This window comes from Diplotaxodon limnothrissa, linkage group LG3 (assembly GCF_057381915.1).
Source record: "Diplotaxodon limnothrissa isolate DT_005_m linkage group LG3, D_limnothrissa_male_GT1.1, whole genome shotgun sequence".
Classification (NCBI taxonomy): Eukaryota; Metazoa; Chordata; class Actinopteri; order Cichliformes; family Cichlidae; genus Diplotaxodon; species Diplotaxodon limnothrissa.
The window spans coordinates 23077642-23101552 of NC_140598.1; the positions used below are offsets into that span (position 1 = coordinate 23077642).

Consider the following 23911-nt stretch of genomic DNA (forward strand, 5'->3'; position numbering starts at 1 on the left):
AAAGAACTTCATTACAAACACTGTGGTGCCATTCAACAAAATCCTGCTTTGGCCTCAACATTTGGTGTAAAAAGAAATTGTTTACTCAATTCACTTCGGCTGTTCCATATTTCAGACAACTATGCTGTAGACATAATGCATGATCTACTAGAGGGAGTGGTGCAGTATGAGTTAAAGCTTGTGTTTCAGTACTTGATTAAGACCTCTTTGATATCCTTGAATTCATTGTCACAGAGAATTATAAGCTTTAACTACGGATATGCACAGAGAAGGAACAGGCCAGGTGGGCTAAAACTGGATGACAACAGCAAAGATCTTGGGCTTAATGCTGTGCAGTCATGGTGTCTTTTGCGGAATAGCCCATTGATTTTTGGAGATATCGTTTGCAGAAATGATGGACATTGGAACTTGCTACTTTTGTTAGTTCAAATTGTGAACATTGTTTTTTCACCCATTATAACTCATGGCATGACTTGCTATTTGAAACATCTGATTGCCGATCATCACAAGGCTTTCAAATCTCTCTTTCCAGAACGGAATTTGATTCCAAAGCACCACCTAATGATCCATTACCCACGCTGCATTAGAAAAATTGGGCCACTCATACATATGTGGTGCATGAGATTTGAAGCAAAGCACAAGTTCTTCAAAAGATCTGTAAAGAACTTTAAAAATATCACAAAAACACTAGTAAAAAAACATCAGAATCAATTAGCCTTTCATTTTGAAAATTTTTATTTTAAAAGATTACAGTTCGGCCCCATTAATGAAGTCTTGGCCAGCAGCTTAAAAGGCAGTGAAGCACTGAATAAAATGTTTGATGTTTCTTCTATTGTTTCTACAACTTCCTGGGTCAAAAGTTATGGTACAGAATATCAAGTTGGGATGTATGTTTGTTCTGGTGTTGAAAATGAGATGCCTTTGTTCAGTAAGATTGTCAGTATAATTGTTAGCGATTTCAATACTTATCTTCTAACTTGTAAGGTCTCAACAGTATATTTCAATGATCACTTAAATGCATTTGTTATTGAGGATGGATTAGATGTCTTTGCACTGATCTCTGTAGATGATCTGGTGTACTATAGACCTTATGATAGGCAATTTTCAAATGGCACTGATGACAAAATGTACATTGTCCCATACTGTAATTTTGTATGACTTGTTTACTTGTGGTGTATCTGAATACAAAGTATTTTGGAACGTTAATGTCTTGTATTTCTTTGTAATGGGTGGATGTTGGGGGTTAATTGTAGCAGTAGAGATATCAGAGATTAATGGGAGTTTATTGTAATCTGGTGGTATTAATGATTTGACTGACACTAGTGTTAGTGTTAGAAAATTAACACTATTCAGAGTTGAATTTTTTAACACCAGGGCTAGTGTAAAGTACCACCAACAGTATTCGGTGTTAATTTTTAACACTTAACACCAGTGTAGAATATTTTTGACACTGGTCAGTGTTACTCAGTGTTAATTTTTAACTCTGTGCAGTGTTAAAATAACACTAGCTCGTTGTTAAAAATATAAAACTTTGAAAAGTGTTAATTTAACACTCAAAAGAGTGGACACATATAGACACTTTTCTAGTGTTAAATTTAACACTCACAGTGTCAATTTAACACTGGCGATTTTGCTGTGTACCTTTACCAGGAACAGGTGCATGCGCGCGCGCGCATGTGTAAGAGAGAGCGCTAACTGGGTTAGAGACATGGACTGTGAGTAAGGTGGTGTCCTTTATCCTCTTCTTGCCAAACCTCTTAAAGTGGGTGCATTTCATGGTCAAGAATTATTAAGACCCTAAAATGTACTCCATATAATTGCTGTTAACATTTAAAAAATGCTTAAAATAAAATAAAAAAAGCTAAAAAAAACAACAACAACTTCTTAAAAGGTATAAACATAACATGATAATGTGATTTACAGATTTTTCATGCTCAGAGATCTCTTTAGAGATGTAATTAAATAAAAATAAAAGTAAGAGGTAAGACACAGATTTTCCAGCACGATGGAGCACCGTGCCATAAGGCAAAAGTGATAACTAAGTAGCTCGGGGAACAAAACGTTGAAATTTTGGGTCCATGGCCTGGAAACTCCCAGATGTTAATCCCATTGAGAACTTGCGGTCAATCCTCAAGAGGCGGGTGGACAAACAAAAACCCATAAATTCTGACAAACTCCAAGAAGTGATTATGGCAGAATGGGTTGCTATCAGTCAGGATTTGGCCCAGAAGTGATTGAGAGCATGCCCAGTCGAATTGTAGAGGTCCTGAAAAAGAAGGGCCAACACGGAAAATACTGACTCTTGGCATACATGTCATGTAATTGTCGATAAAAGCCTTTGAAACGTATGAAGTGCTTGTAATTATGTTTCAGTGAATCACAGAAACAACTGAAACGACGACTGTAGACTATTTCGATTCAGAAAAGTTTAATTATTTAGCCTTGTTGTGCAAACAAGCCTGCATAACTTAATACATATAGAATTTGAAAAGTAACAAATGTTATCTAAAAAGTTCTGATGAGTTTTGGTAAACATCGAAGCAAATATCAATAGTGTCGATACCAAGTCGGCATCGGTATCGGATCGATACTAGCCTGGTGAGATTGATCCTTTACTTTGAGTTCTGCTTGTTTACAACGCTGTGCAAAGACGAAACAGCCAGGTCGCTGTGTCAGCGGAGAGCAGGCACACTTTGCTCCCTCTCCCTCAACGTTATGTTTCGGTGTTGCGCTGTCACGTCACGTGACTTAGACATTTTGGGGGTTGTTAAGTTGTTTACATATTAATTATATTTTCACCAATTGTTTTTGTTGTTGAGAATTTTAATTGTAATTTTTGTATTATAGTTTATCAACAGCATTTGTTTTAATTTGTTTACTGGTTTGCGTGCACTTAAGATAAAAAACAAAACAAAGATCACCACCACAGCAGACCCGATGGCTTTTTCATGGTTCACAGCATCGTTTATTCTTACAATAATCACACGGTCGCCGTAACAGTACATTCAACGGCTGCAGCTCTCCCACTGCCAGCTGTACACATCACCACCACCAAACCTGCAGTGGTATCGCAGAACACACCCCGCCACATACCCCCATCGCCCGCCAACCTGCCAACACAGACGATGATGCAATTCTACACTACAATCACCTCCTCCATCACCGTGTGGTACGCTGGAGCCACTATCAGGGACAAACAGAGACTGCAGCGTGTTGTGCGCTCTGCTGAGAAGGTGATTGGCTGCAGACTCCCATCTCTGCAGGACCTGTACACCTCCAGGACACTGCGGCGTGCAGCCCGGATCTCAGCTGACCCTTCTCACCCTGGACACAGTCTGTTTGACCTGCTCCCCTCAGGCAGGAGGCTCCGGTCCATTCGCACCAGAACCTCTCGCCATAAGAACAGTTTCTTCCCCTCTGCTGTTGGACACATGAACAATAACCGTATGACTGTTCCCACCACTAACACATGACCCTACGCTGTGTTCACTGCATCATTCCATGTTTGGCACTGATCACCACCTGCACTCATGTATATATCATGTATATATATATCTACTTAGCACTTTTTATTTTTATGTTCATTTAAGCGTGGTCCCTCCGGCGTGCCAGCCTCCAGCTAACCCCGAGCCGCACGCTGTCCACCCTTACAGTAATCACACGGTCGCTGTAACAGTACATTCAACGGCTGCAGCTCTCCCGCTGCAGCCGTACACATCAACACCAAAAACAACAACACGAGCAGAAGTTGACGAGCAGAAGCAGGAAACACACATGTCTCTTTGTGTTTGTTATGAGACTCAGGATGGTTCTGAATCTAACTTGAGATATTTGAAAATGATATCTAAGACCAACACTGCAAGTTTGGAGACACACAGTGTTTATCTGCATGTCCCAGGGTTGGTTTCACATGCTACTAGTATGTGTGGGCTAAAACCCATTAGTTGTAGCTGTGTGATAATGGTTTGGTACCAATATTACATGAGACCCCCCACGAATATATAACAGAAATATTAAAAAATGTGGCCGTATGCGGTGTAATGGCTTATTTGACGCCCTGTTTGCGGAGTGACTGATTTGCTGGAGTAGAGATTTTAGTGGTTCTTGTTTTTGCTACGTTTGCTTGTTTGTTTTTTATTGCAGTGACCGAGGATAAGCCAGTACCCACGGGACATCTCTGGTGGTGGAGTCCTCTTCCACACTGCTTTTGCTGAACAGCAACTTGGGTGTAAAATTTTAGGGTATTATTTTATTTTTTGTTTTTTTTGCTTCTTTGGTACATAAATGTTGGGTCTGCGCTTGCAGCCCCGCTGGTTGAAATGAAACAACCCCCCATTGTAAAACCATAAATGGTGTGTCATAACAGTTAAAGCACTGTGTGCGAGCATGTGTGCGTGTGTATGTGTGTGTGCGTGTTTATGCATGTGCGAGCATGTGTGTGTGTGTGTGTGTGTGTGACATCCTGCTGATCACAAAGGGTCATCTCCTCTCACCCTTTATATGGCTCAACTTTAATGGTTCACTATGGCTAAGAGTGATCATCCTTTACAGATAAGACAACCAGAACCTTTAGATTGGAATGTGCCTGCAGTTTAACACTATAGCCAATTGCTTCGATGTGTAGGGGAGGAACAGAAGAATATCTAAACATGCAGTTTAAGGCAAGGTTTACAAGTGTAAGTGCAACAATGACAACATTGATCAAAATGAACATAACAATGTGATTTTCCTCTAATGGTCCTCGCTGTTAGTCCAGCTCAATATTAGGCTGTTTTGCGTAATTTGGGACTCTACTATAGGATGGCCCTCCCACACTCATCTTTTATTGTGATCCATGCTGAAATTGTTTAAGGAAAAAAGCGAATATCTTAAAGGTATCTTAATACTGAAACCAGACTGCCTCTGTGTATTTTCATCTTCTAGTCGGTTTGTTTGAAAATCGCCTCTGTCAGTGCGCCCCAGAGCAGCTGTGGCTGCAACGTAGCTTGCCATCACCAGTGTGTGAATGTGTGTGTGACTGAATGTGTAAAGCGCTTTGGGGTCCTTAGGGACTAAGTAAAGTGCTGTACAAATACAGGCCATTTACCGTTTATATTTCCTACGTTGAAATTCCTCTAGGTGGCATTATTGCATTTTAATCATATCCACACCACACTTGTTTTTCACAATTTGCAGTATGCTTGTTTTCTTAGCATTAACTCGGCTTTTGCTCGTTTCCTGTTCACAACATCTACTCAAAAAGCAAACAACCAAATGAAACAATCTGCATTAAAGCAATGGATACTATTATCACTGGGTTTGTATGGGTGTGGGCTTTTTGACTACACACAGCTGGCTATATACTTAGAATTCTTCACTCTTTTAACCAAATACTTTTGCAAGGAAACACAATGCTGCCATGAATCCCTCATTAGGGTTAGGCCCATTTACACAGTTAAAATAAAACTCCAGCTCTAGATGAGTTGCTTGAAACTTGGTGGTTGTTAAAAGGCTCATTCCACATCCATTAAATTTCAGTGTGTTCAGGCAGCAGCTGGTGGACAAGGATTTGAGTAAGAAACTAAAGTACATGTCATGTTTTTCATATTTAGGGCCAACTTGATACCAATCATGGGACTATCATTAGTTTTTCAGTAGAAAATCCAAAACACACATCCAGCTGAGAGGAAAAGCATCAGGAGATCTTACCTTCACAATCACCAACGTAATCTTAGGTGGAATCACTTGGATCAGTTGAACCACAGAGTGAAGGAGAAATGGTAAATGCTCAACTCACTGGCCAGACACAAAGTGTGACAATCAAACACATCAGATCAAGCATGGATCCATGGTGCAGGCTGGTACTGTAGATAACTGTGCCCTAAGAATCATGACACACTGACATCTGTGGTGAATGTGGCCATGTGAGCTCATAAACAGTTCAGATACGTGTGTCATAGCTTCGTCATGTCATCCCAGCAGAACCTAAAACCTTAGTTACCAATTAAGACTGTATTGTGTGGTTCTAGCTGCCATAACTTAAGTAAATAGCATGTAGTCTTGATGCATACAAAAGAGAAACCTTTTTTAATATTCTAACTTTATTGATAAATATTTATTGAGCTTTGAATTAAAGCTGCACATGTAAATTACAGCTGATCAATAGGACATCACACAATTACAGCATGCTTAATGATTACACGATTACTGATACAAGCTTCCAGGCTGGCAGCCGTGCGTGTAATGAAGTGTGTCTCAAAGATAAACATTCAGATTATTTTGTATGAGTATTATCTAAGAATATATTAATATATCTTTGAAAATGTCATTAGACAATAGATTACCCACCCAGTTAAGATTAGTCACTTGCACATTTGAAGCTGTTTAATGAAGCTATCTGTTACTGCCATTAATTACTCTTGTAAATAACCATGTTTTAAGCACACAAAACAGTAAAAATGAACATTTTAGCTTCTTATAACCAAACCTGACACCAGAAAGAATGTGATGTCAGTTTAAAGACCTGACCTCCAGCATCAAGTCTGCCTTTGTTACTCCACCATATCTAAACTCCAACACATCAGATTAGCATGCTAGCTAAACTATCTGCCAGTCCCCATATGATGAATGACCTCAGCTGTACTTCACTTATGCAACAGACAAACAGAAGAAAATAAAAAATGAAGTAAGAAAATGAAACCTGGTGTGGCAAATACGCTTTATGTTAACACTAGCTAGCCAGAAATTAATTCATAATATAGATTCTGTCACTGCTAATGAGCTGATAACATAATCTGAGTGTAATGTAAAATCAATCATTGCACTTTACCAAAATGCATAAATATCAGTATAGTACACTACACAAACATTTGCACATTTACAGTTTCTAACCTGAGCATATGAGAAAATAGAAGATATTGACAGCCAGTATATATAAATGAACCGCAGCTAAATTCTGTTTATGATTTACATAATGTGTGGACATATATATATATATATTGTATATACAGTTTTGTATAGTCAGTTTTTCCACTCAGATGCTTCATAGCTTGCTCTCGAGAGTCCCGTTGTCTTTTTCTTGAACAACCCCGTTGCGGTAAGATGGTGTAGCTCCACCTTCCGTCTCTTCTGCTGAGGTCGGGATTTTTAGAAAGGGGAAGAAAAGACATATGTTGTTTACATATGACTACATCTGACACTGTTCAGTGATGTAAGCCACTACACAGTGTGCAGATGTGTATGCCTGCTGACCTTTGACCTGCCGGGCCAGGAGACGTGGTCCTGCCAGTCCGATACCCAGTGCACCAACTGGAGCTGTGGTCAAGATGGCTAACACCGCTAATGTTAGCACGTCCAAACCAAACTTAATTAAGGCCTCGTCCCCTTCCTCCCTCGCCATGTCCAATGCCTTGGAGCCAATGGCAGCCTAGCACATACAGACATAAATAACTGCTCAGGAGAAGTGCAGATTAACAATGAAGGAGTTTATCGTTAAGATCACAGAGGTGGTTTTAAGGGAAACAACGGTACTTTTTTAGTTCTTAGTCATCTAGATCTAAAGGCCTTTAGATCATAACTAATGGCGAACTAGAACTTCTTTGCGTGGTTATTGTAGTAATTTAGGTTTTCGAAGTCAATAAAGAGAATTCAGGAGCCATGTAGGTAGCTAATCAACACCATTACAATCTAATGATTTCAGTGGTTACAAAGAAAAATCTATATGATATCTTAGTAGCTGTTTTGACCACCAGTGGCATTTTAGGAGTGTTTAGAGGCTTTATGCAGAAGTTTCCGGATAAGTCTGAGGTGCTTCTAGTTCTGGTTTAATAAAGTCGGGCACACTATTCTTGAAAAATGAATATCTTCTAGCAGGCTAATATCAGGATTACACACTCACAGACCTGCACAGTAGCTTTAGGCAGCCAGGCCACAGAAATGAAGAGCTTCTCTTTTAAGCTGAATCCTCCGTAATGAACCAACAGGAAGGTGACAAGTAGACGGATCACCAGACCAATAAGAATGCAGGCCATACCCAGACCTAAGGGCATAGACACAACAACAAAGAGGAAACCAATATCTTAAATTTCCTCAAGCAGTGAAATGTTTTGCTCTGCAGGTTAAAGCTCTTTGATTACTGGGCCCACTGGGCTCCTAGTAACTGAGAACAAAATCTAGACACAAATGGAGCAAAGTCTAACTGAAATATACTGGTAGCATAATGTTCTTACCCACAGTACTTGGGCTGAGTGCTTTAATCGTGATCTCAGCTCCAATCAGACCGAAGAGAAGTGGCTGAAATACATCCCATGACCGACCCACCATTTCTGCTACTGGTGCCTGATTGTGAAGTTAGAGATACCTGGATTAACCACATTCCATGGTGCCAGCCATTAAAAGACATGTTGATTTAGGGTAAACATGACAAAATCCAAGGGGCAGGAGGCAGGTTAAAGTGATCCTGATATATGATACCTTTTCAGTCTTCCAGCCCAGTGCAGCCAGGAAAGCCAGCACCAGTGTACAGAGACCTCCAGCTCCAGCAAAACCTATAACATGACTGAAGAAGACTGAAAATGTGGACAGACCCAGCAACATGAGGGTCCTCCTCAATACCAGATCCTCCTGCGATCAGACAGGAGATATTAAAGACACATTTTATGAACAATTAAAAAAGGAAAAATCATATTAATATAAAAATGTCAGACCTGGTCATTGCTGGGGAAGCAGTACAAGAACATGCCCAGGATCATACCAGCTACGATGCCTCCCACCACCTCCAGCAGACCCTTCAGTATGTTCATCCATGTAGAACCTGCAGGACAAACACAACGAGACCATGTAGACTAGAAAAGAACGAACTGAACAGCACAGGACAGAAACATTTTGTCTGACCTGTAGAGAAGGCGATTCCCAAACAAGTAGAGAATCCTGTTATGGCGAGAATATCATCAAAGCTTCCAGCAGCCATCAGGAGGGTGGGGATTCCCTGAAGAACAACACACAGTGACATTAAAGATTCATATTAGAGCAGAAGACTTGATCTTTCTTGACTCCCATGGAAGCTCTTGGGTTTGAGGAGCTTTACTGGAGGAGCCCTAGATCTTTTTGGTGATGCTTTCCCTTCCTTTAAATAGACTTGAAGTGATTAAACGCTTTGAGAAATAGCTGAAGGGATTCTAGTGGTGTATTATAGGTATTGGGGTTGTTGTGAAAACCAATAAGGTGTACAACGCTTTTAGAAGAGTATTGCTACTTAATCAGTATCCTATCAAAGTTTCAAGTGTTGCTTAAGCTGGCTTTAGTGACTTTGTATGAGGTATTAAGGACCACTGTGGGTCTCCTAGAGGTCACTGTGGGTTCTTGTAAAGGGGGTAGAGCATGATTAGGAAGCTTAGCAATCACTGAGAATGTGTTGATGGAGCTCGAGGATCTCTAGAGGCCCCTATATTGATTTTATTAATGGTGTCAATTGTTATGTAATGTTTACAGTCCTGCAGGTGGTTCTGCTGTTATTTTTATTTTATACTTGCTCTGCATAAGCCTACACAGATGATGTGTCATGTCTATAGATTCATCTCAGGCTCATCTGTTTTTCCACCCATACGCTGCCCCTTGTGGCAGGATGAACCTTTCATCAGTCAAATGTAGTGATGATAGTAACGGGTGATAATTTACCTTCTCCACTCCATATCCTTCTCTCTGCAGAAGCAGCATTGAAGGAACAACAACTGCTGGAGAAACGGCAGCCAGTACAAAACTGCACAAACACAAATATCACAGGCACAATGAGTGTCGCTTTACTTACTTTGAATCTAGTCATACAGAAAGAAATGGCTCTGTGTGTGTGTCTAGGGATGGGTATCGTTTAGGTTTTATCCGATACCGGTGCCAAACCGGTACTTTTGAAACAGTGCTGGTGCTTAAACGGTGCTCAAACCGGTGCTTAAATAATAGAGAACACAAAATTCAAAAACCTCTCATGTTCAGCTGTTCTTTTTGTAAAAAGATAACAATGTTAGCCTTTTCTGCAGCTATAGTGCATATATGGTATCACTCTTGGCTGGAAGCAGTGCTTAAACAATGGAATAAATACAAACTTTGTCCAAAAACTTCTCATGTTTAGCGGTTTTCCACTTTTTCTTTGGTCATTTTAGCCTTTTTGGCCAGGGTGAAGGGAGTATCTGCCATCAAACAAGAAGACAGCCGCATGTAGCTATGATGATGTTTGCTAGTTCACCTTACATGCATTAATGTAATAACGTGGTTAGCCTACTCAACGTAAATTACACACGAACAACATGAAGCTACTCACACAAAGAAGAACGGATGCTGCTGCATCATCATCCTCATCATTTCTGCTACACTGGCAGGGCTAGGGGCCAGGACTCTCCTGTTTGTGTTTTTGGGGGATGTTGCTAACTCCGGATCCGATAACAGGCACCACACCCACAGTAGATGTGCTCGGTGTGAGGTCTCGCAGCAAGCTATCAAATACGGCGCATTTCTCGGCTTTTAAAAAAAAAACGCTATGCGTCGCCAGGTGTTTCATCGGATTTGAGGTGTTACCTCCTTTGACAGTATCACAGTATCAGCTTAAGGCGCTTGTTGCAGGCTGCTGAGTTTGTATATTTTGCTGTGAAGTACAGCCAGACTTTTGACCGCTTCGCCTTGGGCATTTTTAATCTGTAGCTCTGCTCTAAAAGAACCTATGTACCTGGGCCCGCCCACTATCCTCGGAAACGTAAAATGATTGGCTAGAATTCAAAGTGTATCACAGGTCAGGAAAAAAAAGCACCGAAATGTGCGCTGCTTTTCGGTCTGGTTACTACCGTTTATGTCAGAACCGGTGCCATCATGGCACCGGATACCGGTACCCATCCCTATGTGTGTGTGTGTGTGTGTGTGTGTGTGTGTGTGTATGTGTGTGTGTGTGCACTTTACCCCAGTATGAAACCCCAAACCCATGGCAGACCCAGCAGGAAGTGAGAAACCACAGCAACAATGCAGGCTTCCACCATACAGGGTCCAACTGCAACACGTACGCACACTGCTTTCAGTCGACTTAAAGCCTGCATGCAAACACAGAGTTAAGAGACTGCATTTGATTTTGTGTGCAACTTAACTTAGACTGATATTTAAATGTACACGTACCTCAGGGTTGAGGCCCAGACCAGCCCTGGTCAGGATGATGGACAAGGCGATGTTCCTCAGAGCTGCAGACCAGTGAGTGTCGATGAAGATGGCGTCCGTTATGTAAGGAACATTACGCAATAGCAGACCCGCCAGCAGCATACCTACACGCACGCACACACATACACAGGTTTTTACATGGTTGCCACACCTGTAAGTACCCCAGCTAACATAATCTGTGCTAGCAAAATACAATGATTCAACATGCATCTGAAATTACAATTAAATTCTTTTTATCTACAAATGCTTCCTGGCAAATACAGTATGTTATAATAAAGGGGTAACAATTCGTGTTTTACTGGAATTAAAAAAATAATTACAGTAATTTTAAGTAGTGTATCAATATTTAAGTAATTTACACTATGCTGTACTTTTAGAGATGCAGGCTTTATTATTAAGGGGATTCGCTTTGCCTTTTTGATTTCTTATTATGTTGGTGTGTATCACTATTCAAATGACCAAGATAAAATTTCAGATAAAACACACAGAGAATCAATTTAATTCCAGGGGAATTACAGCCATATGCTGTATTATAAAGTTCTACCTAATCACTGTCTTATTAAATCATCATCAAATGGACCTACGTCTCCTCAAAGCAGTGATTGGTCCAGTGCTTCTACCTTTGCATTTTTGCTTACTTCTAATGTCACCATTTTCTCTTTTAATTGACTCAAGGAGAATGGATGAACTCCAAGAGAGAGCACAAACCACTCTCTACTGTTTATGCTGCATATTGCAGCACATCACAGACACACAAGCATAGCTGCTGGGAAGATCTACATCAGAGGCTCTTAACACAGATTTTATAAACTAGAGCTGGGCGATAAACGATAACGATATGTATTGCGAAATAACTTTTCCCGATAGAAAAATGAAACTATTGCGATAGACCTCATCTCTCTCTCTCTTCCTCTCTTATAAAAAATGAATAGCCAATTCAAATTAAGCAGCGCAGAGCCGAACCAATCACAGCCGCAGCGTCATGTCACCTAACTTGTTACGTACAGCTCAAGTGCCAAGCCGCACATGTGTATTTGTTTGGAAAGCAGCCAGCGGCCGGGTAATGGAGGAAATGAGTGTGCCGACTAGAGAAAAATCAACCGAGAGCGTGACCGAAGGTTACCGAAGAGAACACAGATGACGGATGCCGGAGAGATTGTCGAAAGGAAAGGCAAGAGAAGTTCCATAGTGTGGAGGTATTTCGGCTATTTCAAGTCTGACAAAAAACAGTAACGCGCACTGTAAATTGTGCCGAAAGCATGTTCCCACAAAGTCTGGAAATACAACAAACCTTTTTTATCACCTGAAGCAGTGCCACCCACTAGAGCACGCTCAATCTCTGACTGAAAGCACTAATTCATCATCGAAAACAACTGGGGGAATCCCTGCGAAGCAATCAATTGAGTCGGCTTTCTCCGGCGTCTTACCATATGACAAAAAAGCTAAGAGACATAGCAACATAACGAATGCCATGGCTTACTGTCTTGCTAAAGACATGCTACCAATAAACACGGTCGACAATGAAGGATTCAAGCAGCTAATTAAGGTAATGAATCCTCGTTACCAACTCCCTGGATATAAACATTTCTCTCAGACAGCGCTTCCAAAGCTATATTAAATAAGTTAGTCAATTTTGTCTCTTCTTCTGTAAAATAAGCTAAGATTTATTTTTAGAATTAATATTTTGTTTCTAAGTGGACCTGACAATTTAGTAGTCTGTTTTGTTTGTTCTATTCCATCCATCCATCTTCATCCGCTTTATCCAAGGCCGGGTCGCGGGGGCAGCAGCCTAAGCAAAGAGGCCCAGACCTCCCTCTCCCCAGCCACCTCCTCCAGCTTATCCAGGGGAACACCAAGGCGTTCCCAGGCCAGCCGAGATATATAATCTCTCCAGCGTGTCCTGGGTCTGCCCCAGGGCCTCCTCCCAGTGGGACATGCCTGGAACACCTCACCCAGGAGGCGCCCAGGGGGCATCCTTGTCAGATGCCCGAACCACCTCAGCTGGCTCCTTTCGATGTGGAGCAGCAGCTGCTCTACTCTGAGCCCCTCCCGGATGGCCGAACTTCTCACCCTATCTCTAAGGGAGAGGCCAGCCACCCTTCGGAGGAAGCTCATTTCTGCCGCTTGTATCCGCGATCTCGTTCTTTCGGTCACTACCCACAGCTCGTGGCCATAGGTGAGGGTAGGGACGTAGATCGACCGGTAAATTGAGAGCTTCACTTTTACACTCAGCTCCCTCTTCACCACAACGGACCGGTGCAGCGTCCGCATTACTGCAGCTGCAGCCCCAATCCGTCTGTCGATCTCCGGCTCCCTTCTCCCATCACTCACGAACAAGATCCCGAGATACTTGAACTCCTCTACTTGGGGCAGGAACTCATCCCCGTCCCGGAGTGGGCACTCCACCCTTTTCCGGCTGAGAACCATGGCCTCAGATTTGGAGGTGCTGATCCTCATTCCCACTGCTTCACACTCGGCTGCGAACCGTTCCAGTGCGAGCTGGAGGCCCTCACCCGATGAAGCCAACAGAACCACATCATCCGCAAATATCAGAGATGAGATTCTGAGGCCACCAAAGCGAAAGCCCTCCGCCACTTGGCTGTGCCTAGAAATCCTGTCCATAAAAATTATGAACAGAACCGGAGACAAAGGGCAGCCCTGGCGGAGCCCATCACCCACCGGGAACGAGTCCGACTTATTGCCGGCAATGCGAACCAAGCTCTTGCAACGGTTGTATAGGGATCGAATGGCCCGTAGCAATGGGCCAGACACCCCATACTCCCGCAACACCTCCCACAGGACACCCCGAGGGACACGGTCGAATGCCTTCTCCAAGTCCACAAAACACATGTAGACTGGTTGGGCAAACTCCCATGCACCCTCAAGTATCCTGGAGAGGATAAAGAGCTGGTCCAGTGTTCCGCGACCAGGACGAAAACCGCATTGTTCCTCCTGTATCCGAGGTTCGACTAGCGGACGAACTCTCCTTTCCAGCACCCTGGCATAGACTTTCCCAGGGAGGCTGAGGAGTGTGATCCCCCTGTAGTTGGGACACACCCTCCGGTCCTCCTTCTTAAAGATGGGGACCACCACCCCGGTCTGCCAGTCCACAGGTACTGCCCCTGAACATTGCAGAGGCGTGTCAACCAGGACAGCCCTACAACGTCCAGAGCCTTCAGGAACTCGGGGCGGACCTAATCAACACCAGGGGCTCTGCCACCAAGGAGTTGTTTAACTGCCTCAGTGACCTCGCCCCCGGAAATTGGCGGGTCATTCCCCTCATCCCCAGACTCTGCTTCCTCCTCGGAAGACGTGTCAGTAGGATTAAGGAGGTCCTCGAAGTATTCCTTCCACCGCCTGGCAATTTTCTCAGTCGACGTCAGCAGCGCTCCGCCAGCACTATACACAGTGCAGGTGGAGCACCGCTTTCCCCTCCTGAGACGCCTGATGGTTTGCCAGAATCTCTTCGAGGCAGTCCGAAAGTCTTTTTCCATGGCCTCTCCGAACTCCTCCCACACCCGAATTTTTGCTTCAGCCACTGCCCGAGCCGCATTCCGCTTGGCCTGTCGATACCTGTCGGCTGCCTCCGGAGTACCACAGGCTAACCAAGCCCGATAGGACTCCTTCTTCAGCCTGGTGGCTCCCTTGGCCTCTGGTGTCCACCATTTGGTTCGGGGATTACCACCGCGGCAGGCACCAACCACCTTGCGGCCGCAGCTCAATGCAGCAGCTTCGGCAATGGAGACGCTGAACATGGTCCATTCGGACTCAATGTCCCCAGTCTCCCTCAGAATGCTGTTGAAGGTCTGCCGGAGGTGTGCGTTGAAGATCTCGCGGACTGGGGCCTCTGTTAGACGTTCCCAGCACACCCTCACTACGCGTTTAAGTGTACCAGGTCTGTCCAGCGTCCTCCCCCGCCACCTGATCCAACTCACCACCAGGTGGTGATCAGTTGACAGCTCAGCCCCTCTCTTTACCGGAGTGTCCAGAACATATGGTCGCAGGTCTGGTGATACGATTACAAGATTGATCATCGACCTACGGCCTAGAGCGTCCTGGTGCCACGTGCACTTATGGACACTCTTATGTTCGAACAGGGTGTTCGTTATGGCCAAATTGTGATTAGCACAGAAGTCCAATAACAAAGCACTGCTCGGGATCAGTTCAGGGAGGCCGTTCCTCCCAATCACGCCCCTCCAGGTCTCGCTGTCGTTACCCACGTGAGCATTGAAGTCTCCCAGCAGGACAACAGAGTCTCCAGGTGGAGCACCTTCTAGCCGGTATCTCTCAACCTCACGCACTAACTCAGGCTCCTTCCCCACCAGAGAGGTGACATTCCATGTCCCTATTGCCAGTCTTGGCAGCCGGGGGTCAGTCCACCAGGGCCTCCACTCCTGGCCGCCACCCGGCACACAATGCACCCGACCCCTATGGCGCCTCCTGCGGGTGGTGGGCCTGCGGGAGGATGGGCCCATGTCTCCTCTTCGGGCTGTGCCCGGCCGGGCCCCATGGACTAAGGCCCGGCCACCAGACGCTCGCCCTCGGGCACCCTCCCCGGGCCTGGATCCAGGGCGGGGCCCCGGTAACCCTATCCCGGGCAGGGTAAACTGTTCCCTCGATAATCTTTTCATAAGGGTCTTCTGAATCGCTCTTTGTCTGGTCCCTCACCCAGGACCAATTTGCCATGGGAGACCCTACCAGGGGGCAAAGCCCCCAGACAACATAGCCCCTGGGATCCCTGGGACACACAAACCCCTCCACCATGATAAGGTAGCGATTCAAGGAGGAGTTCTATTTTGAAACTTAAATGCTTTAGCGGCTACCTTTTGTGTAGTTTGTAATATTTGCCTTTATTTATCTGAAACTGAAGCCTCATTTTAAGTACATCTGCCCTGTTGAACTTATTATGGGAAATAAATATTTAAATCAAAACAAGCTGCTGATTATTTCACATTTTACTTGTGAGCAACGGCACATTTAAATCTTACAAATATAGTTATTTGGCTTATATCGTGATAGATATCGTTATCGCCTGAAATGAAAAAAACATATCGTGATATGAAAAAATCTCATATCGCCCAGCTCTACTTGCTTAAACTATAAAAGGAATGAGTGATTGGGCTGTACCAAGCAGTGGAGGGAAGGGGGGCAGTGTGGGCAGTTGGATCATTCCCACCAGCTTCCCTCCCAGCACGGAACAGATGAAGAGGATGATGATGCCGAACAGGTTCCCTCCAGGTAAACACTCTTTTCCCGTGATGGTCCAGACGACTCCGAACAGCAGAGCAAACAAACACACTGCAAGCAGATGTGACATCCCATTAAGATTCAGTGTGACAGGACACATTTACACAGTGCTGCTGGTCAGGTAGAGTATTTAATGAAGACACATAGTTGAGGATGTTACCTTATACAAACACACAGGCATCATGAGTGTTCGTTACCTTTGGTGATGAGCAGGTTGATGATTCCCCGAGGTCGAGGACATCTGTCCTTCAGACTGATACAGGACGCGCAGCAGGAAGAGTCAGATGATGGCGTCTTCATCTGTTCATTAGATGTTTTTCAGTTTCTGATATTCATCATTCATTTGGTCACAGCAACAGATTGCTGCAGACACCAGTAGTTTGCATAGAAGACGCCAGCTTGTCTGAACTATTGCCAAATGTAGAACATTTGTCTTTCAAGAAAAACGTTTTCATTTTTGCTGCAACCTACAACTTGCAACTTATTTCACCTAGAGACAGCTAGCAACCACTGACCAGCTGTTTGGGAAATATACATTTTTTCATTTCCATTTTTATACCGGCCTTTCTCTCGGTCAGCGCAGTGACCTACTGAGTCTTCAGCAATAAGTTAAACAGTGTCTGCCAGCAAACTCCAGCAACCAGATGGTGAATTTTCATTTTTCCCTAGCAACGGACTGTTTCTAGGACATCGCCAACCAGTCTCTACACTTGTGTGACTAAGCACTTACATGACACAACGCCTAAACCACAAACTTTATTATCATTAATATTCATGAGAACTTTAAACCCTCAACTACAACCAGGTTGCTGAGGTTTCATTAGAGTGAGGTTGCATTCGATCCATCTGTAGTTGCTAAAAGAGCACAGATTCAGTAACTATAAGGTGTTACCCTTCAAATTAACTGTCTTATATGAATTTTGTCCTTGGAATTCTTATGTTCTAACATTTGGAAAGGAAAATTCCCAATAAATGGGTAGAAACTGCCTTAATAACAACAATGCTTGCTCTTTTTTTTTTTTTTTTTTCCTTGTATGCATGCTGGTCTCCTTCACTCTGACTCCAAAGTGTTTTACACATATTTTCACATGTAGAGCCCACTGCCCAGAGGTTAGCTGCAGTTCTCATCTGTCCACCTACATTCAGTCTAAACCTTAAAAATTACAGAGCCCCAACACTTGCATATGGTTTCTATAAATAGACGGCCTTTCTCAGAGCTCAGAGGTGAATCACACTCACCGTGGTCGTGTCGTCCGGCTCCTCCGGCTCCTCCGCCTTCCTCCGGGGTAGGACGGTGATCTCTCTGTCCTCTTGACCAGCCTGAACTTTACTCCCTACCTTTACCAGAAACGTGCATGTGTACAAAAGTGAGAGAGAGAGAGAGAGAGAGAGAGAGAGAGAGAGAGATAGAATGGGTTTAAAGACATGGGCTGTAGGGTTTTGTCCTTTGTCCTCTTCAGCCAAACCTCTTGAAGCAGGTGAATTTCAATGGTTGACGAATTACTAAGGCCCTAGAAGTTACTCTGTTTGCTCTTTATGTTTTCCTCAATACTTCCTAGATTTTCTTTAAAAGTTGGCAAAAGACTGCTGATTTAGAGATGCAGGACTTTGTTCGTGTTCAGAGATCTTTTTAAAAATAGTAATAATTTTATTATAACATTTAAGTGATGAGATGAACAGAAAGAAATAGGAAAACCAAAAAAAAAAAGTAAAGAGAAATAAAACTGGTATGGAAGAACCACCAAAAACAGAGAGCACTGTAAAATAATTGAAAGCTGATTTCAAAAAGACAATCAAAGGCAGTAAAAGATCATAAAGGATTCAATCACAGCAAAACACCAATACTTCTGTGAGCCTTATCTCCTCAGGCTGGTCATTTCAAAGCTGGAAAGCCCTGATGGAAAAATTTATGGTCACCCTTTAGATATATAACAAGCCTCATCTTTGGAGGATGAGAAGGTGCCAACAAGCTCATAACATATGGGGTCAACTCTCTTCTGTATTACATCTTAAAAATCCATGCATTATTTAAACCACTTATCCAGCTTCCTGCAACATATATATCACCTATAAACCAAATACCACAAAGTTACTTTCGCAGTTTTTGAGTAAAGTCATGCTTTAAAAGTCTGACTAGTACAAGGCCAGCCACCTCATTCCTGCAGGTTAGTACAACGTCTGCAGAGGCACCAAACTGCTGTGAACCAAGTACATTAATTGGACTCGTGCTGCAAAAACTTGTCAGTGATTATTTTTTTCATTACTATATTGTATGACTACCAAGGTCAAAAACCTTTATTGAATATTGTGACTTAGTTGTGTGGTGTAATCTCTGATTGGGTCGTGTGATGGCTTCCTTACTGACATACCTCCTAAAAGTCAGATAACGCAGCCAAGAAACTGGGGTGTGTTCATTATGGTGTGCTGGTATTGGTTGTTGTTGGTCTGCCCATTTGCCCCACTAACCTGTGGAAGGCCACGCCTCCACCGTGAGACTGAGTGAGCACATGTCAAAGAGGAACGCACACCTATTCCTGTTTGTTTTCCTCCTGTTTGTCTGTTTACTAGACAAACAGTTATTGTTTCATCCCATCAGTCACTAAACGAGCAGATACACTATCCCACCTCTCACACACACATACAGATCATGAAAAATGTCAACATTCGACATTTTATGGCTCTGGACGCTCACTAATGTCTAAAGTCCACTGGTTTCCAGTTGATGTATCCAACCTTTTATGTTTTCAGAAGAACTTTGATGATTTCTAAACACTCTGCAGCCACATCGGTGATTTACAGCTTAAATGTGACAGACAGCCATGCACGTAAAGCTGACTTTGTTTCTAGGAATAACCGAACAAGTACACGGGTGTTTAATGTTTGGTGATCCAATTTCATGAACTTAACAACTTTTTATGACCAAATAGCAGCTTATCTGTACCTCTAAATCTGTTAATTGTTTTATGATCTGTCGTTGCCATACATTGGTCCACTGTGACATGTGATAGCATTACTGCTCCGGCCTTCATTCACTTTACATGGTTAAAATGACCTTTACTGAAGCGCCAAGGGCCAACTGGAGGTGGACGGTGGAGGAGTGAAATATCAACACGCTGCATTAAAACTATGAAATACGTAAGAAATCCTGCTTTACACAAAGTGTTGTCAACCTATTGTATTTCAAGTGTCACACATTGTGTTTGTTTGTTTAGTGCATATATGGCAGACATGGTTTATGATTTACTATCAATAGTCTTAGATCCTCTGCCCTCTTTTCTTGAACAGAGGTATCCATCTGATCATCAGCCAGTCAGCATTTCAAGTTCCAGGTCAATGGCTCCTGGTCATTTATTAGCTCTGCTTTGAGTCGCTGTTGGTTTTTGGCCTCTGCATTCCCATATTCATAGTTAATAGTTAAGTCTGGCTTTGAGGCTACAACAGCTCAGGCAGGTCTCTCTGGTCCTTATTCTCACTCACTTGTTTTACTGTCAGTCAGGAAACTTGTGCCAGTTATTCAGTTGTTCAACTGCTCATGAATGCAAATATTACATCAGCAAGTCACTGGTGACGACTCAAGATGACCTGCTGAAACTCAAAGAGACTTTGGTTATCAGAGTATTTCATAAACTGCTGATCTGTTGGGATTTTTCCCACACAGCCAACTCTAAGGTTTACAGAGAATCATCTGAAAACATCCAATGGTCTTCAAGTCTCTGGATGAAAATGCCTCAGTGATGTCAGAGGTCAGACTGCTTCAAGCTAACAAGAAGGCAACGCTAGATCAAAGGCATGCAGAAGAGCGCCTCTGAATGCACAGCGTGTTGAACTTTGAAGCTAACAGTCAACAGAAGTCTGCACTGGGTGCACTCCAGAGAGCTAAGAACTAAAGCTACAATTCACAGACTCATCAAAATTGGACAGTAGACGGTTGGACAAACATTTCCTGGTCTGATGAGTCTCAGTTTCTGTTGCAACATTCAGGCAGGGTCAGAGCGTGGATCCATCCTGCCTTACATCACCTGTTCAAGCTGCCAGTGGTGTGGGAGAGATTTCACAGGTACAGAAGAAGCACCCTGTCAGTTTGTTATCTCAAACAGACTTTAAAGTGACCATCTCCAGTCTTGGATGACAAACTGGTCACACGTACTGGGCTAGTTTGATGGCTGGAGCAGTTGTGTTTTCTTTACCATGTCAGAGCAGAAATAGAAGGAAAGATAAAGTTGTAGGCCACGTGACTCCACGTGTGTGGTTTTAATAGGTGGATGTTTTGTGTGATGTGAACAGTCGGTGGTACCTCAGCCTGTTCCTGCTGCAGCCCAACGTCGCTCACCCGAAGGTAACGCTTGGTGGCCTCTTCATCCATCATCTGAAACAATCACGCATTTCTTCTCATATATGTGAGGAGCCACATTTAAATATTTCAAATAAGTCTGATTTCAAACTAACAAAGTCCTTAATGCTAAATGCCATTGAAGTCCAATCAGTCTATTCAAGTAAGAATAGTGAAAATGTCATGGAAATCATGAACAAAATGAGCACCCAAATAAACTTTTTAAAACGTCTTAATGGACGGTGTCAGTTTACTTTGTGTGACCATTCAGAAAATCCTCATCTAAATCCTTGTTTCATTCACCTTTTTAAAATTTTAATAAAGATGTTCCACATTTCATCTGAGAGGATATTTCAGTTCTAAAGGCTCATGGACACATTGCAGGCGGTCCAGAGACTCGCAGAGCCGCCCTGTAATCATGTAAGTAGGTGCACTTTAGTCCCACCAACACCTTTAATCACGGACACTTTTCATTGTTGTTACCAATCAAATCTGCCCGCTGCAACCCTTTCGCTCTTCTCTGCGGTTGATGAATGGACCAACAGCAGTACAAGCAAGAGTGACGCACACACTAGTCGGTCCACATACAGGCCTCCATTTGTGCACCGCCTCCATCTGACATCAGCTTTTTGCAGGCAGACAGGCTATCCCAAGACTGCGGTGGACAGTGAACGCACCACCTCTGCTTCACCAGAAATTCCACTTAATGCTGTCCTGAGATCCCTTCTCATCCAATTTAATCTCCACTCACACCTTAGCCAATGTGCTCCTAATGCCTCAATGCCTCACATGACTGTAGAGCGATCAGCGACTCATAAGAAATTCACTTCAGTGACCCACGCCTTGATTCCCACCTTGGCCCCTGTGACCCCAAATGATTCTCATGATTATAGGGTTGAACCCTCTGCAAGGTGACTCTCCAACAACGAGTAAATACCTGAGAGTCTCCACCAGCTTTTAGACCTGAACAAACCTCTTGGATGGATAAACAGTGAAACTTCTCCAAGAACCTGAAAAGAAGTCCAAACTCAAGAAGTACCCGGAGTGACTTCTTCAAAGGTTTTAATGCCAGCTGATGATTGTTATTGTCAACATGCTGATAATCCTCACTATAGATTACCAGATTTAGCAGATTAGAAAAAGCTTACACTTGGAAATCTTTCATCTTTAACGCCACCCTTACTGTAATCTCTTAATCTACTGCATGACTAATAACTGAAGCCTTCAGAAAAGCAAAGTTACATACAATGTGCAGTTTTACCTGGAAATACAGTGATGCAGGAGTAAGACATATCAGGCAAACTTTAACTTATTTCTAATAGAAATTATTTTTTAAAATAATATATATAAATAATATATGCATATATATAAATATGCAGTTTTTTCTCTTAAAAATGTGAAAATTGGCATTTCAAGTAAAATAAATACTTGGCCTCAGTCAACACACTGCTTCATTAATTGTGCATAAGCAAAAGTAAAACAGTATAGTCCAACTACTCTCCATTTCCACTTCAGGTCTTTTCAGCCCATCACAGAAATCTCCACGTAAACCCAAAACAAAGGACAAATGTTCCCTCCAGTCCCAGCTGACAGCTTCACTGAAACCTCACACACTTCCCATCATGTACCCATAAAAGCTGAATTATTCTCATTTTCTCAGGCTCTTACCTTGAGCTGATGAAAAGTTGTGTGACTGGAACAAAGAGCAGCAGGCGACTTAGTCATCAAGCAGCAACAAGAGACGGAGGAAGCGAGTGTCTGCCGCGTGTTAACAACAGACGGTTTTAACTCTGTTGTGTTTGTCGCTGTGCAGAATGACAGACGTCACACACAGACACACACGCGTGGTAAAGCCTGGCATTATGGGAACACAGGTCGCAGTAACCCTGAGTCCTCTGTATTAATGCCAGGCTGCAGGGCAGCAGACACAAACATTATCATACACATAATAGCAGGTGTGTGTCCGTGTGTGCGCACATGCAGCATTTACACTGGACGCCTGACGTTAACACGCCGCGCGCAGGTGCTGAGGTGACGGCCAGCTTTGACCTTTTTGTAGAAACTGAAATGTTCATGTGAGGAGTTAAATCAGAGCTGAGAGGCGCGATGAAACGATGAAACCACTGCTTTGTGATCCAACAACCACACCTGTGCACGCACGCCGTATCTGAGGATTAGTGGTTTGCTTCTGCAACTAACTATTAAACCATCAGGGTATTATCTTCTTAAGAGTCAGGAAGTTGTGACGAATACTGTTTGTGATGCTCGCCAAGTGAGACAAGATGTTTGGACGTTCTACTTTGTTTTGTTTGAGATGTTTGCTTGGAGAATCAGCGGTTACCAGACTGAGGATGTGAACAACAGGACGGCAGCAGCACTCTGGACTGGGAGTAAGATGCTGCCCCAATGAGGGAGTTTAAGTATCTTGGGGTTTGTGAGCGAGGGAGAAAGGAGGAGACTGGTGGATGGATCGGTGCAGCGTCTGCAGTAATGTGGGCACTGTAACTATCTGTGGTCGAGAGAGACCTGAATGTGAATGCAAAGCTTCTGATTTACTGATCGATCTGCTCTGTCTGTGAGCTGTGGTTGCAGGTATGAGCTGCCTCTGAAGGCTGTCCACATCCACAGGAGCCTGCTGAAGTGGTTCAGGGACCTGACTATCATGCCTCGTGGATGCCTCCCAGCTGAGGTGCTTCCTTGTAAGTCAACAGTCTGGGCATCTCTGCTTAGATGCACACAGCAGTGACCTGGACCTGCAAACCTGTTCATTTAGACTGTTGTAGTGACTCCATGTAGCGCCTGCGATGTGACCAGCACCACTGCCAGCATATTCATGACTGTGCATATTCTATTATGTATGAATTAAACTTGTGGTCATGTCCTGGTGTTTTAAACCCGATGACAGAAACAACGGAAATGCAGGGACCTTTGTCGCTCTTGGCTCTCTGCTCTTTGTTTGCTGTGACATAGTCCACTGTGAGTGTCGCATCTATATGGCGTACACAAATATTTGATAAAAAAATACTACATTTTTTGCATTTGCATTTCAGTTTGAAAACATCCATGCATGGAAACGATATTTGTGTGTTGTGATTGGTTGTGCTCTCACGGGTTTTATGGATTATTCGACTCTTCCAGGCAAAATCAAAGTACTGCCTACTTCAG

General features: G+C 43.4%; 1 protein-coding gene across 3 annotated transcripts; it reads right to left on the bottom strand.

The window, feature by feature from the left end:
• Window positions 1-7021: 7021 nt before the first annotated feature.
• Window positions 7022-22471, bottom strand: LOC146635005 (sodium/hydrogen exchanger 9B2-like). 3 transcript variants are annotated; one of them, XM_085344601.1, is made up of 15 exons: window positions 22415-22471; window positions 20711-20782; window positions 17656-17754; window positions 16614-16716; window positions 16297-16467; window positions 11131-11273; window positions 10921-11048; window positions 9655-9736; window positions 8872-8965; window positions 8685-8791; window positions 8452-8601; window positions 8208-8316; window positions 7881-8017; window positions 7231-7405; window positions 7022-7110 (listed from the first exon to the last, which is right to left on the bottom strand). In XM_085344601.1, exons 1-15 carry the CDS (start codon window positions 22469-22471, stop codon window positions 7022-7024), a joined length of 1716 nt encoding a protein of 571 aa, XP_085200727.1. The 3 variants fall into 3 exon arrangements, with proteins under 3 accessions (XP_085200727.1, XP_085200746.1, XP_085200738.1); XM_085344620.1 differs by lacking the exon at window positions 22415-22471 and having other exon boundaries at window positions 7022-7107; window positions 16614-16710; XM_085344612.1 differs by lacking the exon at window positions 22415-22471 and having other exon boundaries at window positions 17650-17754.
• Window positions 22472-23911: the final 1440 nt, after the last annotated feature.

Coding starts and splice junctions, on each gene's coding strand:
- LOC146635005 (XM_085344601.1), bottom strand. CDS start 22,471: ATGACTAAGTCGCCTGCTGCTCTTTGTTCCAGTCACACAACTTTTCAT. Junction 20,783..22,414: donor CAACTTTTCATCAGCTCAAG/GTAAGAGCCTGA, acceptor TGATTGTTTCAG/ATGATGGATGAAGAGGCCAC. Junction 7,111..7,230: donor CCTGGCCCGGCAGGTCAAAG/GTCAGCAGGCAT, acceptor TCCCGACCTCAG/CAGAAGAGACGGAAGGTGGA.